The following is a 25,049-nucleotide window of genomic DNA, read 5'->3' on the forward strand; positions in this document are numbered from 1 at the left end:
CTCTAAAATTACTCCATAGTAGTTGAATGATGATGTTGATAATTCAAGTAATAGTTTTGGTCAAACTGAGTGATGATGAAATCATATTTAAAGCCAAGTCACTTGGAATCCATGACAGATGATTGACTGTTATCATCGGCCGCTATTAGTCCTGCTTGTGTTCAAGTGGCTGATTTTATTCATGTGATAAAAATTCTCCAAATGAGCACATTGAAAGTCAACAATGTCGCTGTCTTTTGCTAATTTGCAAATTTTTGATCTAAGTGTGCCTGCCAATTATCATGGCAGCAATTATCAGGCATAATACATACGCTGCAAAAAAGGGGTGTCTAAAAACAAGGTACAACACTAAATCTGAGGCACTCCAAAGAAAAGAATTACACACAGTCACTAGTTGATTAATTTTAGTCATTTACAATCTGATCCAATGGTCAGCTCTTATTGCCATTCGAAAGGTTTGGTCCCAGAAAGCAGGACCAAAAGGTTTTGGTCCTACTCTTTGGCGTTTTTCAGGCTGTAGTTGGTGGTGGATATATTTTGGAGTACCTTAATGGATATCAGCAAGTGCTTCTAATATTTTTGTCCATCCTACATACACAAGGGACCCAGTATGTCAGAGGCACTAAACAATAATATAATAATAATAAATAATAACATTTTATAAATTTTAAAATGTAGTCAACAAACTTTGAATATCTCTTCAGTATAAGTAAGTTTAGATGTACAAAAAGTGAAAATGTATGTGTGTATTTCTGTCTTAAGAGAATTGAGGAGCAGTGCCCACCCATGCCTCATGCCTGTACTTGCTCCCAGGACAGCAAAGGACCCCCGGGACCCTCAGGACCCCCTGTAAGAGACAGTTACTTCACTTATTTATGAATTAATTTAATGAATTGATAAGTGATTATTCTCTCTCTTTTGCTCTTTGGTTTGTTCCAGTATGAAGACAATATTTTAGCCTCATCATGTTAGTCCCTGGCTTTCCCTTGTGAAAATCTTCATATGCTTTTCATTGTGTCTTTACATTTCTTTTTTTCTCCTGTCTATTAATATACTGTCATCTATTCATATCGCAACACTTTCACTACCACAATGTTACATTTGCATTTTCTCTCCTCTCTATTACCAGTTATTCGCTCATTCAGTTGGACTTTCTGGTAAAGTGTTTCGAGTGTCGATTATAGATACTATGAGTAATTTTCTAATTCAAACAGCTGCTTTAGCAGCCTTTCTAAAAAGGTCAATTTCCTTGTTCAGTTAGTCAATACAACACATATTCAATTCAAATGCTTTGTTGTCCCTCAAGGACAGTTGGATGGTGGTTTGCAAACATAATTCCTTAAAGATGCATTCATGTGCATAAGACAATTGTGTAAAATTATTATAAAAAAAAATGATTAAAAGACACAAGATTTGATGGCAGTGGTTGAGGTATGCATGAAAAAGTGTCAGTCAACAAAAGTTCAAGAACATTCAATACTCGATACAAATCTTTGTTTTCTATATGCGCTAAGGCAGTCTGACGTCCCAAATTACTTGCATAAGAAAAAAGTTGGTCTTCAAGATGACATTTTTCAGGATTGCATTTAATAAAAAACATTACAAAGCTTTAGGTGTTTTTAATGGGTTGGCAGTTCATTAGAGAAAGTGGGATGAGCGTGAAGAAAAGCTGTAAACCTTCCAGTGGCAGGAAAACCTGTTAGAGGCTGAGAGTGGAGAGCAAATAAATGAGCTCATTTACAGCCGGAGACTTTTTATCTAAATCTTTTCTTCTTTTTTCCTTTTTGCTTTCCCCCCACTTGGTCTTTTCATTTCTTTACCCCTGCTTTACCTTGTGTTGATCTCTTTTTTTTTTTTTTTCTGTATTCTCTCCTTTCTTGTGTTCTCTCTCTTTGTCTCTGCTGCCACTCCTTGGACCTGAGGGCAGGAGACAGGCACACATAGATCAAAATTCATGGTTTTAAAAAGTAATTTTATGGCAATTCAATTCATCACAGCCAATTACAGTAATCTAGTTTTCATTCCTGTCCAACAAACCAGATTCATTTGCTCATCTATAGCATTATCTCCACAGGGCAGAGGCTCCATCCTGCTCTTCTCTTTGTTTTTGTCTCTCTCCTATTTAACTTTCCATCCCTGTGGCAGAAACATATACTTCTGGCAAATTAAGTTGGTTCAACATTAATAAGCATTTAGTTTGATTGGAAGGCTAAGTTATTGAATTTCAACACATTCTTTTTTCAGTTTTAATATATTTTGCCAAAGTCTATGATAAATATTGTTTCCTGATTTTTTTCTTTCCACACTCTTCCCTTGCCAACAATATCTTCTTTCCTCTTATATCTTTCACTCTGTTGTTTTTGCCTGTACTTTATGCAAATGGTAGATACTCTTCTTCTCTCACTCCCTCATTTAATGCCTCTGTCTGTCAGATTTTAAGCTCCGCAAATGGGCGTAGCTGAATGGTTTAGTAAAAAAAAAAATCATACCCACTTTTGTGCTAAAACTGCATGATGAAAAGTCAGTGCCATTCCCCTTGTTAAAGCAATATAATGGACGTTAACACAATAAATTACTTGTATCCCCTATGGGAAAAAAATCAACATCAAGGACAATTTTCAAAATCCTAACAAATGCTGAAAACTGGCTGAAAAAACTATTGAGTGCTGCTGAGACTGGACACCATCTAAATTAAAAATTAGAGATTACATTGTCATAAAATAGTTTGCGATTTTCTTCTGGTTTTGATCATCAACACAATATATGAGTTTGTCTGGACATATATTAACATACAAAAGCCTCATTTTCATCCCCACCATGTAGACTTTAGGAAGTAATCATCAAACACAAATTTCATCTTTTTGTTCGGAGAGTAATTCCTATGTTTGTGTTCACTGTCTGATGTATATGTTTTCCTGTCTTGCACAGCAGCAGGTCTCTATAGCTTTCTAAATCTTTGAGTCATTTTTAAACTAGTATTGATTGCCCCAACTGAATTGCAATCTGTGCCGCCTGATTCTGCCAAGATTGAGCTCGATAACGAGCATCAGTCAACGATCAATCTGAAATTACGGAAAGCAAGACATGCCTGGCTCAACATTTCTGTTTGTTAAAACTGAAGTGTGTCTGATGTTTGAGAACCAATTGTTGGTTAGAAAACGAAATAAAATTTTGCCTTTGGCATCAGATTGTTTAGTTAAATAATATTAGCAGTGTTTTTTTTTTTTTTTTTTGTTTGTTTTGTTTTGTTTTGCTTTGTTTTTTTTTGCTTTTTTAAGACCAATGAATGAAGCAATGAAACAATGAGGGAGCCAAACACAATTATTTGTGTCTTTGATGTGGAAGGCTAATACCAATTTCTCTTGAGGTTTGCCATGCCTCCAAAGTCTTGGGCAAGTATTGTTTGCAAAACTCCCCCCAGAATACCTGCAGAGACAAAATGCAAAATTATGAAAAACATTGTCAGTAATTTTTAACAATTTCTTTTTTGTAATAAGGTGCAGTTGTATCATTTGGATCAAAACAATCACACTTCTAATGTGCAAAATTTTGATTGAAAAAATTAAAGACACTCTTTACTCTTCCTTCAATTCATATGTGCCATTTGTACAGAAAATGGCAAAAATTAAATTTTGAAATGAAAAAATTAAAGGAATGAACTGAGACACAGCAGTGAACGGTTTGACAATATCTTCCTAGTCACCCAATCTCAACCCAATTAACACCCGTAGAAAGTTTTGGACTGATATGTTAGAGGCTTGTGGTGACTCAGCACATGACAGACAATATATGTTTTCTTTTAAAATGTTGCCAGTTTGTAGTTTAAAGAGTAACTGGTTTCACTAATACTTCCTCTCATTTCCTGTCAACTCTCTACTGTTGATGAATCTTGATGAGGAACAAAAGCCATAGTTAGCTTCATTTAAGTTAAAAAAGAGAAATAGACCTGCAAGACTTTTATAATACATAAATTCTAAATTCATAATTTCCTAATTGAGGATACAAAAAAGCTTGAAGCAGCTATTATCATAATGTATATGTTTATGTATATGTGTATATACAGAATTTAGCATTGAAATAGTTTTAAAAAGTATGAGGTGGTATACAATCCTTTAATTAAGACTAAACTACTGCTTTTAATGCATGCATACTCTCCTTTCATCCAACCTTCCCTCCTGTCGCCTCTGGCTAAATGCTGTTAGAGACCCGCTTCATTCCCAAGGGAAACATATTTAAGCAAACACAGGAAGGATGTATCTCCAATGGGCCAATGATTAGCAGATGTGTCAGTTTGTCCCTGTCCCAGTTGGTCTTAGCGGCTAGAGGTCAGTCGAGGGTTTATAGCTCCAGACTCCTGCTGTTACTTACAGATGCAGAGTAATAAAGTGCAGAGCACAGCTCACCATTGGCCTCTGTCCATCATATTCATACTCCATTCATATCAAAGACTTGCAGAGTTCCAGTTTTATTATTACATTTTTTTTATAATGAACACCAGTTCTCCATGTTTGAGGTTTGAGGAATAAATATTTTTGCAGAGGCATATTTGTTAGCTGTTAGCTTCTTTTTAGTCGCACAGTTTGCAAACACTGATCATGTGTGTTGTTACAGTGTGTTTTTTGTTGCTTCCTGTGTTCAGGGTGGTCCAGGAATAAGAGGAGCCAGAGGAGACCGAGGAGAGCCAGGAGTAACGGTTAGTAAAGTAAACTTGGTTTCCAAGCTACTTCATTTATCTGCAAAAACTCCAGAAAAATAATGGGCCTCAAATTCATCTACCTTGCTTTTTTTTTTAAGTAGTTGAGCATCTATAAGGTAGTTTCTGAGAGAGTTTCTGAGACAAAGCATGCCAGGAGTTCACAGCAAAGAGGGACTCACTTAAGGCAAAAGCCTGAACTATTGGAGCGATCATAATTTTTATGAATTTCTAGATGAATAAATTGAGCCTCGATGAATCAAAACTTCTTGGATTAGTCCCTCTTTTCCCTCTCTCAAACTGGCTTGGCACCAGAGAATCTCAATTTCAAATGGACCAAGGTTCAAATGGACTGAACTCTTTTTGTGAAGCAGAAGAAGCTGGGTCAGTTTGTCACTGAAGACATCTCTCTGTTTATGAACTAAACTAATGAGCCCTGACCGATTGAGGCTACTGTTTGTTGTATATTTTCCGGTTGATCTAAACTTGCTGGTCCTCACCTCCAGCTCCAGACACAGAACAAATCTTGTCTTCTGTTCAACTCAGCAATTCAACGATAAAAAATAAAAGACTTGAGGTGTGAAGCAATACCTCTAACTCACAAAGAGCTGTTTCAACACCCTCCAGACAGGATGTAAAGCACCCTTGATCTGAAAGAAGTGCTCACTTAAGAAAATCCTACACTGGCAAACTCTAGGCAAAGCTTTTGGCCCGGCAGGCAGAGGAGGCAGTCTCTGATCGCTGCTCTTATTATCCTGACTTAAACAGATACTGTTCTAACAAGTTTTGTCTTGAGCTATTATGAAAGATTCACTGTAGAGTTTGCATCTGCTCTAGTGTTGCAATAGCAATCTGTTCCAAGTGTTTAAAGTCATCCAGCTGTGGCGATACATCGATACATGGCCTGATGCTGGAGATTCCCCAACACCAATACCCACTTCCCATGATTATAATATCATTTTAGTGAAAAAAAAAAAAAGGATTTAGAAAGTTTTCATCTCTGAAAGAAACAGCGGGGGACTCTGCCTCTTGTGTTCAGGCTCACAAGGCTGCCAATCAATAAAAAAAACTTTAAGATTTCAACCATATGTCCTCCTTTGACTCTCAGCATATTGAGTGCACTACATGCACTGAGCCACCCAGAACGTAAAACTTTTTCTTTCTTTTTTTTTTTTTTACGAATGAGACAAGGATGGGATTAAATTCATCCAAAGGTTTCTCAATATCTACTGTGTTGTGTGAAGTGTGTGTAATTGTGTTAGTTTCTGCATTTGATGTGGTTTTCTGTTCTGCTAGCACACGTGTACTGGGAAGTGCAAATACATATACAGGCACATATCTCTCAGATCACACTTGTCTTCAAGTGTGATTTTATGGTTTCATCCAACTTTATTTGAATAGTTGTTTTATCCTGTTGTGACAGCAGCTCCTATTTCAATGATCCTTATTCTGTCCCAACAATAATTTAGCATTATTGTCGCACTGTATCTGCTGAAAAAAAAATTAAAATCCATTTTGCAGTTAATAAAATACACATTCAAGTAATTTAAGGTTCATCATCTATCAACTGATTTATCTTCCAAGTAGTTTCACAGCATATTTTAGTCATATCATTTAATTAAAATGTTCAGTCCTATGTTCTCTGTTCTCACTCATTTCATGTATACCTGATCCATGGTTGATTTTGATTGTTTGCATGGATAAGAAAGACATGAAGCCAGTAACTCTGAGGTTGAGCAGTAAGACAATAAATACAGCTGGAGTGAAAATTACTTTGGCTACGTCTACTGCTGAGACAACAAGCTGCAAATGCTTTGAATCAGCAGCGGTTTACAGGAATTCTCCTCTTTTCTGATTCCCACTGCAGAAATCCTGTCTCTAGCTCACACAAATGAATCAAATGAGCCACCTCGCTGGCACAACTTGCTTATAGATTGATGGACAAGCGTCTTTGTCTATTTCCTGTTGTAGATTTCATTATAGAAGCAGCCAATGGTATTTAAGGCCCCTGATCATGTAGAGATAATGCTGAAGATAGTTTGTACTTTTAACTTGGCCTTCAGCCTTTGGTTTACATCCAAAGGTTATAACTGTCATGTGATAATACAACTTTTTTTTTTTGTTTTTTTTTGTTAGAGTTGTAATGTAACACAAATGGTTAAATCTGAGACATTTTGGAAATCAAAGTTACATATGTTGTATGTGATTAAGAGCTCTGCATAAACATGTGGTAATAATGAGCTGATGGGGCTTCCATCAAGTCAAGTCATCAACATCAAAAGTAGAATCACTAAACCATTTTGCTCTGCTCTTCTCACAGAAAGGTCAATAGTCAAAGTAGTTTTAGATCATGTCACATTTATTTTGAGGGAACATTGTTCATGGTTCAGAGAAACTGTTGAAATTTCAATTTTTTCCGTGCACTTTGGACGAGCTTTATTGTTTTCTACTTAAAAGCTGAGGCCAAAATGTACACTGAAACATGAAAATCCATTTTGGTATTTTTGCAGGGTCCTCAAGGGCCAGTGGGAGAGATTGGCCCACCTGGACACCCAGGACCACCTGGTCCTCAGGGACCCAGCGGACTCTCCATTCAAGGACCTCCAGTAAGGCTTTTGCACTTGTGTGTGTATATACTATAAGATGTGAGAATAAATGTAATATCATATTTTCAGGAGAGCAAGTTGATCTATCAGAAATTACCATGATTCCATGATCATTCCATCATTAAACTACAGATAATTTGTTCATAGTAACATCTCTTAGAATAACCTTCAGAAGAACTTAACATTTCAAAAGAAATGCATTTTTGGGATTGAATGTCAAATGAGGAATTTCAATTTTTTTTTTGTTCTCAGGCATCTCTGCTACTATAAACTATGATCAAAACATATGTTTTTGTCTCACTACCCTCTCACCAGCAAAGTCACAAAATGTGTGAAAATAGAAATAGACTTGGCTTTGAGCTGTTACCAGATACCAATATAAACTGATGAATGTTGACATGTGCCATAGATAGACTTGCACACTGTTGTAGGATCTTGTCCAAGGTACACAGAGGCTGTTCTGGGGAGGCATCTTGTTAAGGCAACTGATGTTGGTTTTTTCAGTCCTTTGGTAGCCAGTAATATGACCACTGAGAACCTGCTGAGATGTAATAACACTTTTGTTTTACAGGGTGCTGTTGGAGAAAAGGGAGAAAGAGGAGACATCGGTCCATCTGGTCAATTGGTAGGGACAACCCTAACCCCCCCCCCCCCCCCCAAAAAAAAAAAAAAAAAAAAAAAAAACCTGGGAGAAAAGTGTCGTAGCATGTTGATACTGTACAGTATCCGCAGCATCACACCGTTGAACACAGAGGAGCAACTACTGATTTTGCATCCTGCAGTCTGACATGTAGTGATTACTCCCTCTGTCTTTTTCTTGACTAAAGAAACTAGTAACTAGTGTAGGATTGTGTGTTTGTGTGTATGCACACTCGCACAGCTCTGTGTGCATGGGACTGTCTATAAATTATCCTATAATGAGCGTATGTGTGGAGAATACAGATGAGTCCCACATCCATAATAAGGCTCAGAGAATTGAAATTTGTTGTCTTATGAAGATAACAAGTTCTTCAGTCCATTTTTCCTTATTTTTTTCATAAGCCTCTGTTTTTTGTCTTGATGTTTAGCATTGCATTGGTCAAGAATCACACAAATAAGAAAATACCAATTAAAGGACAAAAAAAAATACTAAGTAAAAATGAATTCTTCATTCAGTTGTAGTTAAAGCTGCAGTAGGATTAGTACCTGGGGAAGGACCATATCAAAAGTGTAAATTCATTTGTATCAGATCTTTAAAGGGTGGCAGGGTTGAGAAGAAAATTAATCTAAAGAGCACTGCATGTGTGTACATGCATGGATCATTTTATTACTGAGCCACACACACACAAAGACACAGGCAAAGTGGTCTAATGGAATCATTGAGATGTGCATAATCATTGCCAGCATCTCCATTATTGGGCACTGAACCAATCAGAGGTAATACTGATTGGATTTAATGGTATTCCACTGTGAGCCCTGGACATCAGCAGGGACTGAGTCAGTGTTACAGTAACTATGTTCTATGTTCCATTGCATTAAACTAATGGCGACGACAAAGGAATATTTTACCACAGCCCAGTAGCATTGGCTATCTTGACAATTTGCTGAACTTTTATGTGCACACACACTGAGTTCCAAAAAGAAATGTAACCAGTTTAATTAAATTAAAATATCTGTCAGGTTTATCTGGCAGTTATCTGTTCCCCAGATTTGAGCCTTGAATCGGCAATATTTTCTCATAGATTGTTGAGTTAAATAATAAATATATCATTGAGAGGGGAGTACAAACTATGATATTTTGATTGTGGCAGTCAGTATTCAGTGACGTGTTGTTTCGACTACATTGATGACAGATCTGTGAAGGCATCTTCTAAAGCAGAAATCAAGTTTTATATTGTTGTTGATTGTATATTGAGTAAACCTTGTCCTGTCTCCACTAATTATCAATCACCACATCTGAATGTCAGATTGTCCCGTTTAGAGTAAATCCAGTGTATACGAACAGATGTTCACACATTTCTACTCTGCTTGCTTCTTTTTTAATTTGGCATAGATCTCACAGGACATGTTCTTCAGATTGTTTGAAAGTAAAGTGTGTGGAAGCCAATATCTCTAAAAGCTCCTTCAGCTTCAGCCCACTCACACATCGAGTTGAAATGGATTCTGCACCCTCAGCCTGCAGCTCTGCCTGGTGTAGAGATGGTGAAAGTCTGCCTTCCAAATAAATGGACTTATGTGAAAGTTATGAACTGGAAAAAGAACAAAAAAAATCTGCCTTTTAGAGCCCAGGAGCCAGATGTATAAATGATGCATACACACAAAAAGATCACAAAAAAAATCACACATTACATTCAGTTAGAATGGTTTTTCCTAGTGTGTACACATGTTTATTTTTCACAGCAAGCTGAGTTGGATTCAGTGAAGTGAAAATGCTAAATAAAGAGGAGACACAGAATTTATTATAAAACGAAACAGAGAACTTTACCAAGCTGCATTCATTTTACACAGCAAAAACTATATGCCAGCCCATAAACAAATACTCAGTTTGTGCATTCCCTTCAGTGTTGTTAAATTTCATATAATAATTTATTTCGATGCACACTGTAAACTTTTAATGTTTTTAACATTTACTATTCCAATTTCAGACACCTGACTGTAACTTGTAATTTAAATCAAGGCTAAAACAGGACTGTCCTGGAAAGGCAGGTGTTTCAGTGGGTAGTGCACATGCCATGTAATCACAGCGTCCCCCTTTCAAATCTGCCCAAGGGATCAAAAAAATGTTCCCTCTTCAGGGATCAATAAAGGTTATCTTATCTAATTCCCCTCTCTCTGTCCCCATTTCCTGTTTCCCTCCCTACTGCGTACAGTCTGAAATAAAAGCAAAAAAAGCCACAATAAAAGAGCAGTCAGAACGTTTTTTGATGAGCTCAGCCTTTTAATGCGATCAACAGTCCATGGCTTTTTCTTTTTTGCCATCCCTTCTCAGCCATGCCTGATAACTTGGCTATGGCTATGCTAACTATGGCAGTGGAATTGACACTTGTGCATGTGTGCCCAAATTCTCAATGAGCGAAACCTACTACACAGAGTCATGTACATACAGACTCTTATAACCTGACACAAAGGAGCGAGGATTACCTCTTCATATTGCGTACACATAGTTTTAGTCAGGAGTTTTATGCTTCAGGCCCAAAATGACAAACCTGTCCGTTGCTGACTTGTCTGATATCATTTACTCATTTAGAGGAAATGTTCATGGCACTGTTAAGCAGCTAAAGCTCAGAGTTCCTGTTTTGTGTCTCTATAGGCCCCACAATGGACCGATAATCTGTGTATTATTTTTCTCTGTTTTCTGTCCAGTGTTACCACTGTGACAGTAATCTGTACAGGGAAAAGGAATTTCACAGGACGAGCGGTTAAACTCATTTTAAATTCATTAGAGCCAGATTCAGCTGCAGTCAAACAAACAGTAGAGCTGACATTGCAGATGTTTTGGTTTTGAAACAGCTCCCGCAGAGAGCATAAAGACTATTAATTTTCTTTCCCATACCACAGAGCTCAAATTTTTTTGAGTCATACAACCCCATCTGCTGATCAACGACCATGCCAAACTGATTCACTGAGCTGCGTCCAGACCACACTGTACTATGAGGGGATGGTCATTCTCAGTACCACGGCTTGGTGGTTCTGCTGCAGGATGTCTTGAATGATGTTTAAGAGTACACATAGTAGCTTGGTGGAGATAACAAGGCCTTAGTTATAACACAGGATTTTACGATGATGATATGTACTGTGTTGGACAGGTGTTCATTTTAGTGTTGATGCAGATACACAAACTGCGTTTGGCAGAAGCAACTCTAAAGACAATGTGTTTCTGGACTGATAACCATGATGTTTGTTCTTCTGGGATTTTATCTGCATGTGTTTACTAGTCACCGGCTGGAATTAGTAAAGTTTGTTGATGATGAGACAAAAGGTCACTGTCATATTGTTGGACCATCTCTCTAAGCGCTGCAACACTTCTGATGCAGTACTATCCAGCTCTCTCTCTCTCACTCTCTCTCTCTCTCTCTGTCTGCATAGGCCTATTAATAAAAGCTGGCAGGGCCACCCTGTGCTGCACTATATTACAGAGTAGTAATGTGTTATGTCAAAAAGTGGAATATCTGTTTGTGCGTGTGTGTGTGTTTGGTCCAGTGGGGGAATATTGAAGCTTCCATGGCCCTGTTGTAATATAAGAGGGACCACAGAGAATATCAGAACTCTAAATCATCAATTACCTCTCGCTCAGCATTCCCCTCCCTGCATCTTCTCCCTCTCTCTCTCTCTGTTCCTCTCGCTCTCTCTTGCTCTCCCTCTGTCTCTCGCTGAGTTTCTTGGTGCAGTAAATAAAGGGTAACCTTGTCATCAGCGTCTTCTCCACCTCTGTTTCAATTTGACAAAGAAGAATGCAGCTACAAAGAGCAGCAAAGTGTGTGTGCGTGCGTGCATGCATCTGTCTCTGTGTCTATCTTTCTCATCTGTCACTCTCATCCTGTTTATCATATATGTGTTGGTGGTGTGCTATCTGGGGTTATCCAGTAATTTGTTTTGTGCAGTATTGGAGAATGTGTTGTGTGTTTTGTGATTTGTATCTGTGTTTGACAATAATTTAAAATTAGTTTCCTTCTGGAGCTTTTTCAGATGTATATGTTTCCCCTGTTGGTCTCTCCATCTTACTTAACACTTAATCTCTTGGACACTAACACACTAACAACTGTGTGTGTGTGTGTGTGTGTGTGTGTGTGTGTGTGTGTGTGTGTGTGTGTGTGTGTGTGTGTGTGTGTGTGTGTGAGAGAGAGAGAGAGAGAGAGAGAGAGAGAGAGAGAGAGAGTGCGTTGTCGTGTGGCAAACTAACCAAGTCTAATGTGTTGAATCAGGAACTGGTAATTTTTTTGGGCTGTCCCACTTATATAATTCTTAATGCCAACTTGAGATAGGTATATGTACTGGGGATATGTGTGTGTGTGTTTTGCATTCTTGTATTCAGTTCAGTCACGCTGCAAGATCTACAACTTTTATTGACTCTAACTCTCACCCTGGTTTAGAATTTGTAGGTTGCGCATAAACAGGAAGTTTGGCAATTTGGTGAAAACATTCATTCACTCTCTGGTGGGAGCTGCATGAGAAGATCGATATAACTATACACCCATTAAAAATTAAAATATATAATGTTTCCATTGTTGCTTTGCATCTTGCCTATTTAAACTGCCATCATATTTAACAGTTCACCCTTTTCATCTAACATCCTCAGAAAATGATGTCTAGGTCTCTTCCTTTATAACATATGCTTATGTAATTATATCTAAAAATTCCTTTACATTCATTTACTACTTTTGTGTGTGTCTGTCTATGTGTTTGTGTGAAAGTGATTGGTGAGATATTATTGCTGATGTTTCAGGAGAATACACATCAGCCAACCTCTAAACAGCACGTCGTTACTCATATGAGGCCTGTCCTCTCTGACCCTGTCCTGTAATTTGTAGAACCTTTTAACAGTGTTAACTGTCCTGTTTTATGAGCTCCCCAACTAAAACTAAAGTGCAGAGATAAATCACCTCAACACTTAATCCATGACTGTGTTTTGGATTCAGCTGTGTTCATTGACCTGCAGAGAGTTGGACAAGGGGGAAATGGGGTAGGAGATGGAGCATCAGGGTGGCCGGCTGATAGGGAGGCTGTGCTGTGTCCAAGGGGGGTTCGAAACTGCTTCTTTCCACAAATCAAATTTATGTCCACAGCTGTCAAAGCATCATTGAGGCAGAGAGCAGACCCTTATCTGTTTGATCAGTGGGTCAATGTGTTTGAATGTATTTTAAATATTTGGAGAAAAAAGGTATTCTTTGTTGTACTTTATGTAATCTGGCATATGAAATGTTTATAAAAATGAAGTTCTGCACTGCTGTGGCCTAGAACAAATGAATAAAAGTCAAAGTTAACAGAAAAAAAAAAATAACACCAGATCATGAAGCAAATCAGTTTGTTTTGGTCCAAGACATGAAATGTTTTCAATAGGTTTTGAAAAAATAGATTGCTATAAAAGCAGGATTCAACACATTAGCAGGTTAAATCCTGCTTTTCTGTTTTTTGCATCCTCACACACTGTCCAGTTTCTGTCAGAACTGCTTGTCAGTAATAGTTGATGTGATTGTGATTGCAATCCTTCTTGTTTGTGTTTCGTATAGGGCATTCCTGGAAGCCCTGGCTCCCCTGGAAGAGATGGCCCCCCAGGAGCAAGGGTATGAAAATAAAATAAATAAAATAATTTTTGTTTTGAGTTAAATGGTGTGTTTAAAAAAAAAACAAAACAAAACAAAAAAAAAAAAACCAGAAGTTGTTCTCAAAGGCTGTTACTTTCTACAGAGGGGAAAAAAATCATAAAATACTCACGAAAAAATTAACATGATCATAGCGGCACATTTTTCTGCTGACATCAGCATAATTAGTTGAATAGGGTGCATTCAGATTAAAAGTTTGTTTGGAAATGGTTTTTGTAAAGGTAGGTAGGCATACAGCTTCAGGAAAATGCGCCATTGACAGATGCTGATATTGCAAGTTTAGCCATTTTTGTGGTTCTTCTGGTATTTTTGGCCAGTGCTAAATACATATGGAAAACATGACAAATTTGTGTGCTTTTTTGACTGCCAACAAAGCAAACCGAAAACGTGAAAACACTTGCACTATATTCGTTCTTATTTTAGGTGATATTGTCAGTTTGCTTTACTATACAAACACAAGCAATAGTTCTTAAACTTCCTCACTAAGAAATCCGATACTTCTACACGAGTACAGTTTCTAAATTTCAAGCTGTGTTTGTGTGTTTTGGTTTTATGTTTCTTCATAAAACCATGGCCCAGTAAACTCTGTCTGGCTTTAAAACAAAACATGTACAATAGATGAGCTCCCATTCGTGGAAGCTCTGTGTTACCAGCTGGCTTTAATTGATGCTGACAGAGGAATCGGGCCTTATACCCCACAGGGCTGTAAATACCAAAACGGACACCCAGCCACAGTGTAATGTGTCAGCAAGCAGAAAGAGGAGGTTTCATCTAAATGTGTAATATGAGAAGAGAAACATTTTGTCCTGGCCTGGCTCCTGGCAACATGAAAGACGTTTCACATCATCTATCTGCTGTCTGCTTTTTGGCTGACAGGGGTCTAGACGCTCCCCTCTGTGGTGGGTTTTAGAAGAATTCATACATGGTTCTCAGACTCCAGTCTGATTCGTCATGTGCTTTCCTGTGGCTGGACTTTCTTTTTAGAGTATTAAAAGATTTGGAGTTGAAAGGAAAGGTGAAGAGCAATTCAAAATCTTATTTTGGTTTAGTTAAAGGTGGCAATAACAGCTACTCCACTCTGCTACTACATCTGTGTTAGAGTCTCATCTGCTTTCCATCAAGGGTTTTTTAAGATCCGCTGCTTTGTCAAGGCAGCCGATCTTTATTTAACTTTTATTGCTGGACATTTGTTGAGCTTTTATTTATTCCTTGTTGGTGTAAATGTGGTTCTCAGACTTCCCGTTAATGATGAACAAGAGCAAGTAACCACCAGTTGCAAGGTAAATAGATTTTAAACATCACCTAAGGAACAGTAAAGTTCAATGTGTTCATATCACAATTTATTAAGGCCCGTTTTGCATTTAACAGAATTTAACAGCAATTGTCTTCAAAATCTCAAATTACCAGCCTGCTCTTTATCACAGACTGCAGTGCATGTTTATTAATGTAATTGTTGATTGTAATCATGGGAAATTACTAATCAGGGAGCAATTTTAGCTGCTGTCAGTTGGGAATCTAGTCACCTTTGCAGCACTGATTATGACACTCCTCGCACATGCATATTTCATCAAGATGCTACAGACCTGTTGTGAAATCTATATTTGCCATTGTGTGTATGTTTGTAGTCTCACAAAGAGCTAATTACAATTTACTTTTTATATGAGGCAGGAAACATATAAAATTAGCACCTTAATCGCTGCACCATTAACATTAAATTGATGCCTCCTGTAGTGTAAAAAGCAGACGCAGTGAATACTGATAAGAATCGATTCACAAGAGGTGCTACAACATTTTATGGTATTACTGCTATTTATTTCTAAGCAATATAGAAAGTAGAATATAGCCAATTCCACCGTAACAAGGAGCACGTTTTCAAAATCCATGCCTTTTGTGATTTTTTTTTTTTTTTTTTTATATGTTGCCACTTGATGGCAACAAGGAATTTATCCCAGCATTTCATCTGTGTGATGTAATTCATTGAAAGGAGAAGCGGAAACTCAGTTTGCCATTTGATTCACAGTGAAATTTATCAGTGCAAGTCCACAGGGAATGAAGACTATACAAAATCTATAAAAAATCATATATCAAAGTTAGAAAATAACAAATCTTGACCGAGACTGTGCAGTACCAGCCAGTTAGATCAATTGGAACAACAGTAACTGTCTCTGAGGTCTTCAGTTTGGAAAGGATCAAGAAAAGCAATAAATCTGTATTGTGTCATTGATGTTTCCTCTATAAACCTTTTTCTGTTGTCAGCCATACTGAGTAGATCTATGTTTTCTCTTAAAAACTATAAAAACATTTTGTGGAGTTGTAATCCATTCCACTTATGAGGACACACAGCTTTCATTGCAGCTGTACGTGAGTATTCATGCTCACATTGAAACCTTTTGCAAAGACAGGTTAGTTTTGTTAATAGAGGTTACGCAGAAAGGGAAGCTGTACACTGTGGGTACTTCTGAATGCATACAGACCTCTGCATTAGGCTTGTTTTGGCCTCAATACAAAGAGTGCAGGTTGCACCCACCTGTTGCTGCTTGGCTTCAGAAATATTAAAAAAATGTCAAATATAAAAGCGCTAATGCATTTTCATGAGTCTGACTCCTCAGGCAAGGCAAGGCTCAAAACTGAACTTTACTGATGAAGTTCAAAGAAAGTTTTAAGTGCACATTATGATGACATCAGTATATCTGATGTGTGTATGTAATTCTGACATTGCATTATTCTCCAGAACAGGATTGAAAAGCTGCATATTTAAAACAGATCCATTATTGGAGATCTTAGTATGGTTTACTGTCGAGTGTCCTCTACGGTACTCCTCAAATACTTGTTTTCGTCACAGCAAGTTTTTTTTTGTCATAAGACTTTTGTTTTCTTTTTCCAGATGTGCTTGCGCTCTGTCTGAAAGAACTTCAAAGTAAAACGTGTGTGACTTGATGTTACTTCAGCCTCAGAGTCACATTAGTGGGTTGACCGGAGTTTACTGTGTGACTCCTAAGGAGCTTTCTGAAGTCACACATTGGCTAAGGTTTTTAGAGAGGTTTATGCTTATATAATTTTGTACATAAGTGAAGACAGATTCTGTGTGGTGCTTGTTTATATTCCTTTAGAGGTTAAAGTTTCTCGTGAGGATTTAACAAAGGAGATACTGTTGGTGCTTTGGCGAGCATTTGTGGATGTAATACCACAGGAGAATTTCACTATGTCATCTTTCTTTTTGTTTGCTGAATAGGATTAGAAACTGTCCAAGTGAGGCACAACACATCCAGCCTACTATATGTGCTTGAAATTAAAGAACAAACATCAGTATGTGTTTCATGACCCTTAGCATTTTTCCTTCCATAATTTCATGAATATTTCATCCGCTTTTGCTGCATCATATTCTTAATTTTTTAGGTCATTTTATTGCTTTTGTTTCATGATTCATACCCTCATGCAGGCTCATTTAAGAGTAAATAGAATGAAGAGTATCCATGTTGAAAGGGCATCAGCCTCACTGTATGACCACAAAGTCCAACAGACATCCAAGCAAATATGAGCAGATTAACTGAGCCTCAGGTTAAGCTGTTTTCCAGGACAATCTGATGCTGGGCTCAATTTCCGAACTGTGGAGTAATAGCAATGAATTTGTTCAATTTAAATGACCCATAAATATAAAGATACAACAAAGTCATCATCATATTATTATGTGCAGTACATCTAGAAAACTGGCCCACACATTTGTCATTGTAATGAATGTGCCTCTGAAGTGGAAGCTGCAATTTCTTTTTCATATGTTCTTTTAAAACCACAGCATCATGGAGAAGACATTAAAGGGCAGAGACACTTTAACACACCTTGAGGCAGCTAAAATGGAGATTATGTAAAAGGCAGCGGTCTCCTAACTGTTCTTATTGTGAAAAGTCAGGAGGAATACACCTGTGTTTTGTGCAATCTGTGAAAAGTGAAAACAGGGATTTGATTTGAGGTAGTTGTTGGCAGATTGAGGTTGGACAGCAACCAGCTGTGAGACACAGCAGTAACTCAATAGCCACTGAGTTTGGTTTCCTTTAGTATGTGAGCTGTATTAGAAAATAATACAGTCGGTTTAGTTTGGTGACTTCCAGGAAATTCCTCATACATCTTCGAAAGGGTTTTTTCAAAATGAAATTCAACCTACAATTATGAACGTGCACATAACATTTACTGTATGGACTGTATTTCACTATCTTTCTCTCAGGGTTTGCCAGGAAATAGCGGACCACAAGGACGACAAGGACCACCTGGACCAGTTGTGAGTCTTTTTTGTTTTCATATTCTCGTCATTTTCCTGGCAGCTCATCATCACACATGGGATGACTGGTCCTTCTGTTTTCTGTCACCTTCCTCCCCCATCTATATCTCTTCTTCCCATGAACTGTCTTGTCTCACAGGGAGCCCCAGGTGCTCCCGGAGCTCCAGGACCAGGTGGTCCAGCAGGGTCCCAAGGAGATCAAGGGCTTCCTGTGAGTGGATTATTTATTTGTTTGTTTGTTTATTTATTTATTTATTTACTTATTATAATATTTTGTTGAGATTGTTGGGAAAATATCTTGAATACGAAATTCGCTTGGCACAGTAGATCTCCTTTAAGATATATACACCTATGGATTTGTGAGCTAAAATATAACTGTTACAGACTAACATGTTATTATGTTACTGTGACAACTCCCAACACTCCTGCAAAAAAGGTTTAGTTTAGTGATAAGGTTAAGGCAGGTGTTAATATGCTGAAGGTGAATTTTTCATAAATAATAGATACACATTTGCAAATGAAAATGTCCAAAATGTCCAGTGAGCCATGCGTCACTTAGTCCAGCAAAAGAAAAAAGATATGCAGGTGACACAACACAGGATAGGGCAGACAAGATGTTGGATTCCACACCTTGTATGTTGCTTACAGGAACAGATGATACTGTGATTTTGGTGACAGCTAATCTAGACTCAGGTCAGCTCTGCAGGCCAGCAGCAAACTATGGTTCAGAGTGGGAGAGGGATGAATCACCTACAGACCCCCCTCCACACACACACACACACACACAGATGGATACAGAAAAAACTCAAACAGAATGATTCGATCTGCCTCATTGTGAGATTTGAACAGACAAAGATGTGCACTAAGAATGCTGCTAATGCACGAATAAAAAATTTTGAGTCTTATAATTAAACAACTTAAAGTTCTTTTGGATTTGTCTGTTAGCGTTTGAAAGGCTTTCCTGCCCTGAATGCAGGGACATATGGCACATTTTTATATCATTAAGTCTGACTTAAGTATATCTATCTTGACAAAGATAAAGAAATAAATGAATAAATTCGAAAAGAAAAATATAACAAAGTAATAAGAACTACGTAGAGCACCTCATCCTTAAATTATTGATTCAGTACTTCAACCCTCCTCCTGGTTGCTGTTGCAAGAGAATGTTTTCTCTTTTAAACGAGTGTTTTTTTGTTTTGCTTAGTTTTTTTTTTTTTTTTAATCAGGAATAGCAACAATTTAATCTTCAGGGAAATAAGGTATTTTGTTTCATCGTGTCACAGCTGACCTTAAGAAACCTTGAGGAAGTTATTCCTAACATTCTTGTTGTGGGTGGATACAAAAGTGTCACTGTGCCTGAGAAATGCTTTGAAGGACAGGGGATTTATACCACCACAGGCGAGTGTGAAAGTCCAGCGGCAGGAGAACCCCTTCAGTTCCTGGACCTGAAGTGCTGGCATCTTATGTGGAACCAGAGTGTTCTGTTTCAGGAATGACAAGATACATCAGGAAATGTTATGCTCTTTCTGTCAAGATCAATATTCATGACACTTCATAACATGCCACAGGACAAACATTTTAGTATTTTTGTCTTGTGCCAGTCTGTTAAAATGCCTCTCTATCTAAAACCCAAGCTGTCATAGTTGTGATGAGCCAGATGTCACTTGGGGTTCACAATAAAAACCAACCTTAATTACATTTCAGTTTAATATTTATTTGACCCATAATTAGCTAAAATTCATCACTTCTCTCACCAGATGCTTAATCCTCTGTATTTACAGCTAGCCTCATAAGCCATAAGTTTGTAAGTCTGTTGTTGTCATAGCACTTGGTGCTTTCCTGGAAGTGTGATGATAAGTCCAAGTGTGTGTCTAACGCAGACATGTTGCAGCTTTTGAATGTGTTTTTCCAATGATTCCGCCACCTGAGGGTTTTTTTAATTAATCCTGCTAGACTTGGGAGTGAGTAGCAATATGCTCACCATATACAAAAGAAAAAAATAACAATATTTGACTATTTAATCATTTCACATCGTAGGGCTGTGGAAGAGGAAACAGATGGCAAATGTATTTCCCTTTGTGGATGAACTGTAAAACCTTTTGATTGTATTTTGGACAGACTATACATATACAGGGCACTACAGAGAGATAGTTTTGATAAAAAAAAAGAAATAAAAAAAAAAAAGAAATTTAATTTTTAAAGGGAAAGACTGTCCCTCTTATGCCCAAATACTTCCTCTGGCTCCCACACTGTTTGATTTGGTTTTCCCATGTCAACCTGATAAGAAAGCAGACATTTACATGGACATTAAGACTTAGAAGATCCAGACTGATACAAAAAGGAGAACCAGTAGAAGACTTTGACTATGGAGACCTGCACTCCCATTCAATGGCTGTGTCAGATGTTGGCACAGGCTTCCGTCATCTGTGATATGTCATGCATACGATATGCCAGAGCTGCACGCACATTTTCTCTAGCCTTCTACACCCACAACTTCTTTCTCTCACACACGTAGCCAGCTAGTCAGCGGTCAAGGACATGTTCCCCCAAGATAAACATGCCTTTATTCAAAAGCTGTAACAACATCAAACTGATATTCATCATTATATCGCATCAGCATATCATTCTGTGGCCAGGAAGTGTTTGTCTTTTATTTGCCTCTAGATTACAATACATTACACTCTGATATGCATTCAAAGGCTCTATGTGCTTGACCAATTAGTGTGTGTGTGTGTGTGTGAGTGTTTAGATCAGATATGCATCTGTGTGCTACACAGTGCTGGCAGTAGCAGAAAGCAAGCCCATCCAGGCACAGACGTTGTGCTTTTTCTGGTTGCACATTGGCTTTGGGGTTTATGTGTACAGTGCTGTGAAAAAGTATTTGCCCCCTTCCTGATTTCTTACCTTTTTGCATGTGTGTTACCCTCAGCTGTTTCAGATCATCAAACAAATTTAAATATTCAACAAAGATAACCCAAGTGAACATAAAATGCAGTTTTTCTGTGATGATTTTATTTGTTAAAAGAAAAATACTATCCAAACCTACATGATCCTGTGTGAAAAAGTAATTGCCCCCTTTGTTAAATGATGAGGTAACTGTGATTAATCATATTATTGTGGAAAGCTGAGTTCAATTTCAGTTCAATTTCATAGCCACACCGAGGCCTGATTGCTGCCAGACCTTTCAAATCGAGATCACTTAAATAGAACCTGTCTGACAAGGCGATGTAGGCCATATTGAACCCAAGACATCGTGCCACGATCCAAAGAAATTCAGGAGCAGATAAGAAGAAAAGTAATTGATATGTCTCAGTCTGGAAAAGGTTACAATGCCATTTCTAAATCTTTGGGACTCCAGCAAACCACGGTGAGAGCCGTTATCCACAAATGGAGTGACCATGGTACAGTGGTTAACCTTCCCAGGAGTGGCCGGTCTACAAAAATTACCCCAAGAGCACAGCGGCAACTGATCCAAGAGGTCACAAAGGAACCCAGAACAACATCTAAACAACTGCAGGCCTCACTTACTTCATTAAAGGTCAGAGTTCATGACTCAACCATAAGAAAGGGACTAGATAGAAATGGCGTGCATGGCAGAGCTCCAAGGGGAAAGCCACTACTGACAAAAAAGAACATAAACGCTCTTCTCACTTTTGCCAAAAAACATCTTGATGATCCCCAAAGCTTTTGGGAAAATATTCTGTGGACTGATGAGACAAATGTTAAACTTTTTGGAAGGAGTGCATCTCATTACATCTGGTGTAAAATGAACACAGCATTTGATAAAAAGAACGTCCTGCCAATAGTGAAACGTGGTGGTAGTGTCATGGTTTGGGGCTGCTTTGCTGCCTCAGCGATGTGAAGGACTCATTGCCAGTCATCGCGAAAGCTTGACTGCAGTTGCTGCTGCTAAGGGTGGTTCAAACAGTCATTAGGTTTAGGGGGCACTTACTTTGGGCCATGTAGGATCAGATGGCTTTTTTTCCCTTAATAAATAAAATCGGAACGAAAAAAAGCATTTTGTGTTTACTTGTGAGTTATAAACTTTCTGTTTGCTTGATTCGAAGAAGAGTGGAAAAGGTGCAAAAAAGGTAAGAAATCTGTAAGGGGGCAAATGTATGTGTTGTCTTTGACACAAAGAACACTGTCACACACACATTGTCAATATTTAAATGCATTTAATTATACCAGCTTTCAGATCAGAGTATAGAGAGGATGTGTGTTTGAAGAGGCATATGGTGCAGCAAGATGAAGAGTGCTGGGTTCAGGTATTAAAGGAGAGGGAGATGAGCGTGGATTTTTCTGAGCAGACCTAGTCAAATGTTTATTCTCCTCCTGTGCTTTTATATTCCAGGGTCCTGCTGGTAGCAAAGGGGATAAGGGAGAAAGGGTAAGTCATTCCACACACACACCTCAACCACCGTTTGGAGCAAATCAAGTTTTACTGCTCTGTTTTTACTGTGAAAATATAGTTATTTCACTAAAATACTGACAATTCCTCACTAATGCTCCACACCCTTGTTTTGAAAAAGACAATTACTCCCCAGTACACATTCACTGTTCATCATCTATTGCACAAGCATTTACTTTATTTCCTCTCTTCGTTCCCTTGCCCTCATCTAGAGCGTACCAAATCAAATCAGTGTTCATGGTTCAAATTTGCTGCAGAGCTATTTTTGCTGACACAAATGTGAGGCCGTCACTGCCAAGGGCTGGAGAGGCATGCAACTTGCCAACTTGAATCAAACCTGTAATTTCTGTTTCTGCTTCATTTTTAACAAACGTTGGGGACATTTGTACCTTGTTACAGTTAATTTTCAGCGCAGTCCTCAACATGAAGGAATTACATGCAAGGGGGGGTTTTCCTCTGTGTTGTACATTTGAACGATGGTTATCCAGTTGTGAATAAAGCTGGTTAGAAACTGGTTAGTGTCTTGTAATGAGCATCTACTCATTAAATGTTTCATACAGTCAAAACTGCACAGGGGAAATATGAACACAAAGCTTCTTTCCCCTCATGTATATTTAATACACAGTAACAGGTCAAATTATTGAATGAGGGCAATGATTATCACAAAGGAAAAGAGAAGACTGCCAGCTGTTCAATTTAGAATAAATGAATAATAAATTAGGATGTAATGCTATATGAGTAACTCAAAAACAGGATCTTTTCAAATGAATATTACTTTGAAGATCTGTTCCTTTCATTATAAAACTGGGACATTTAGTCAAATAAAGTAAATTATATTTGTAAATCCACTTAATACCTATATTTAATCAGTCACTACTAACTTAAATACTACAAAAAGTACTGTAGTTAGAAAGCAATGAGGTTTCCATCTGTAGTTTCAGGCCTCTGGATAAGTTAAGTATTCAGTAAGGCTAGATATCAATATAACTATTGTTACAGTAACTAGCAGTTGCTGTATGACACAGTCTAATCAAAACTTTTTGTAGAGAGTGTCATATTCCTTTCAAACCCTAACAAGAAAAACCCTCATCACTGTCAAAGACAATAATTCAGTTTGATGCATTTCTGGATACTTTTTCCACTGTTGATTTCAACTGCAATAAAAAAGGTAATTTAAAATTTATGGAGAATATCTACATATTCCAGAGGAAAGTCAACACAACTATTCCAATGTATTCATCTCATTACATTTTGATTTATGTTGTGCAATTTATTGGTGTGATTTATAGATACCCTCTGCTTTGCTCTCAGTTATCAGTTTTAGCCAATACAAATATAAGAGGTGTTTGTAAGTAGAACAAAGGTGGAGTACGCTCATAAAAAATACCCACAGAACCCACACCCCACAATTTATCAGCCACTGTTGTGGAAGTACATGTTGCTATGGTTACCCAAATAAAAAAGTGGTATCAGTCTGCTGTGTTGTTCTGTATTATCATATCCTAAGAGCTCTGTATGTTTGTTCCAAAGGGTGATGTGCAATCTCAGGCTGCAGTTCGTGCCATCGCACGGCAAGTGTGTGAACAGCTCATCCAGAGTGAGTATTCAGTGGTGTTTACACATTAACCCTTAAAAGTTTAAATATAATCTTAAATTTAATTTGTGCTTTAAAAAAAAAATCACACTTAAAGTAAAACAGAAAGACAAGATAACAATTTCTGGAAAGACTCAAAAGGTGAACTAAATAATTTCAAACCATTTTCCTCCTCTCTCAGGCCACTTGTCTCGTTATAACTCCATACTGAACCAGATCCCCATCCAGTCAGCGACATCGGTTCGAACAGTACCTGGACCACCCGGGGAGCCCGGTAGGAGAGGCACCCCAGGACCTCCGGGTGAACAAGGCCCGACTGGCAGACCAGGCTTCCCTGGTAGCAGTGGCCAGAATGGACGCCCGGGAGAGAGAGGTGAGCCAGGAAGAAGCTTTTATGAGTAAAGGGAGTAGGTCAGGTATACAGGATGACATACAGACAATTTTACAGACATTTTCCCCTAACAGTCCACATAAATCTTACTTTTCTCCATTATTAGTCTTTGGTGTCAGCATTGTGTCTAGACGTTTTAAGTACATGCTAAAGTTGATATTAGTCAAGCTCAAAAATGGGGGGAAAAAATAAAAAGCTATTTCTAGCCAGGACAGTTTAATGACTATTAATACATAAAAAAATATAATACGCACTAATTGTTTATCTAAACACTGAGTTAATGAGGCCTTTTGGGGGCGTTGTATACGTTTATTACATGGGGTGGACTTGAAACAGTGATACTGTGGTTCACCTTAAACTCTGGGTTTTCTGTGATTCTTCACAAATGACAGAAAATTAATTTTTTTGAAAGTAGAAATGTCCTGTTTATCTGATGCCACTGATATTATACATTAAAGTCTCATCCAAGCTTTTGTTGTAACCAGCGTAATGTGGAAAAGTTGTATAAAGCTTTTGTGCCTCCAGAGGGAACTGAAAGAAGTCTGATAAATGACTTACAGGATGTCACTATAGTCAGCATCAGCACAATTTCCTCTTTACTTGCATCTCCACTTTTCCTGTTGCTGCCTCCTGAATAAATAACAATCAATAAAAGCTACCTCCTCAGTTAGAGACAGGAATTGGAATAAACATCCAAACTGTGATACGACTATACAAACCTTTGGTATTGTGATAAATCTTTATGATGAGCAGTCTCCAGCCAGTGTGAAAAGTGTGGTTGG

General features: G+C 37.9%; 1 protein-coding gene across 4 annotated transcripts in view; it reads left to right on the top strand.

The window, feature by feature from the left end:
- LOC115044400 (collagen alpha-1(XIV) chain-like) overlaps positions 1–25,049 on the top strand; it is a 115,509-nt gene that overhangs the window by 82,543 nt on the left and 7,917 nt on the right. For all 4 annotated transcript variants that reach the window (XM_029503352.1, XM_029503351.1, XM_029503353.1 and 1 more), the window contains 10 exons: positions 763–849; positions 4,640–4,693; positions 7,204–7,299; positions 7,871–7,924; positions 13,506–13,559; positions 17,818–17,871; positions 18,011–18,082; positions 22,226–22,261; positions 23,813–23,879; positions 24,058–24,249. In XM_029503352.1, coding sequence (XP_029359212.1) covers positions 763–849; positions 4,640–4,693; positions 7,204–7,299; positions 7,871–7,924; positions 13,506–13,559; positions 17,818–17,871; positions 18,011–18,082; positions 22,226–22,261; positions 23,813–23,879; positions 24,058–24,249 — 766 coding nt within the window. The remainder of the gene's footprint in view (positions 1–762; positions 850–4,639; positions 4,694–7,203; positions 7,300–7,870; positions 7,925–13,505; positions 13,560–17,817; positions 17,872–18,010; positions 18,083–22,225; positions 22,262–23,812; positions 23,880–24,057; positions 24,250–25,049) is intronic.

The sequence above is a fragment of the Echeneis naucrates genome, chromosome 6 (assembly GCF_900963305.1).
Source record: "Echeneis naucrates chromosome 6, fEcheNa1.1, whole genome shotgun sequence".
In the NCBI taxonomy this organism is placed as follows: domain Eukaryota; kingdom Metazoa; phylum Chordata; class Actinopteri; order Carangiformes; family Echeneidae; genus Echeneis; species Echeneis naucrates.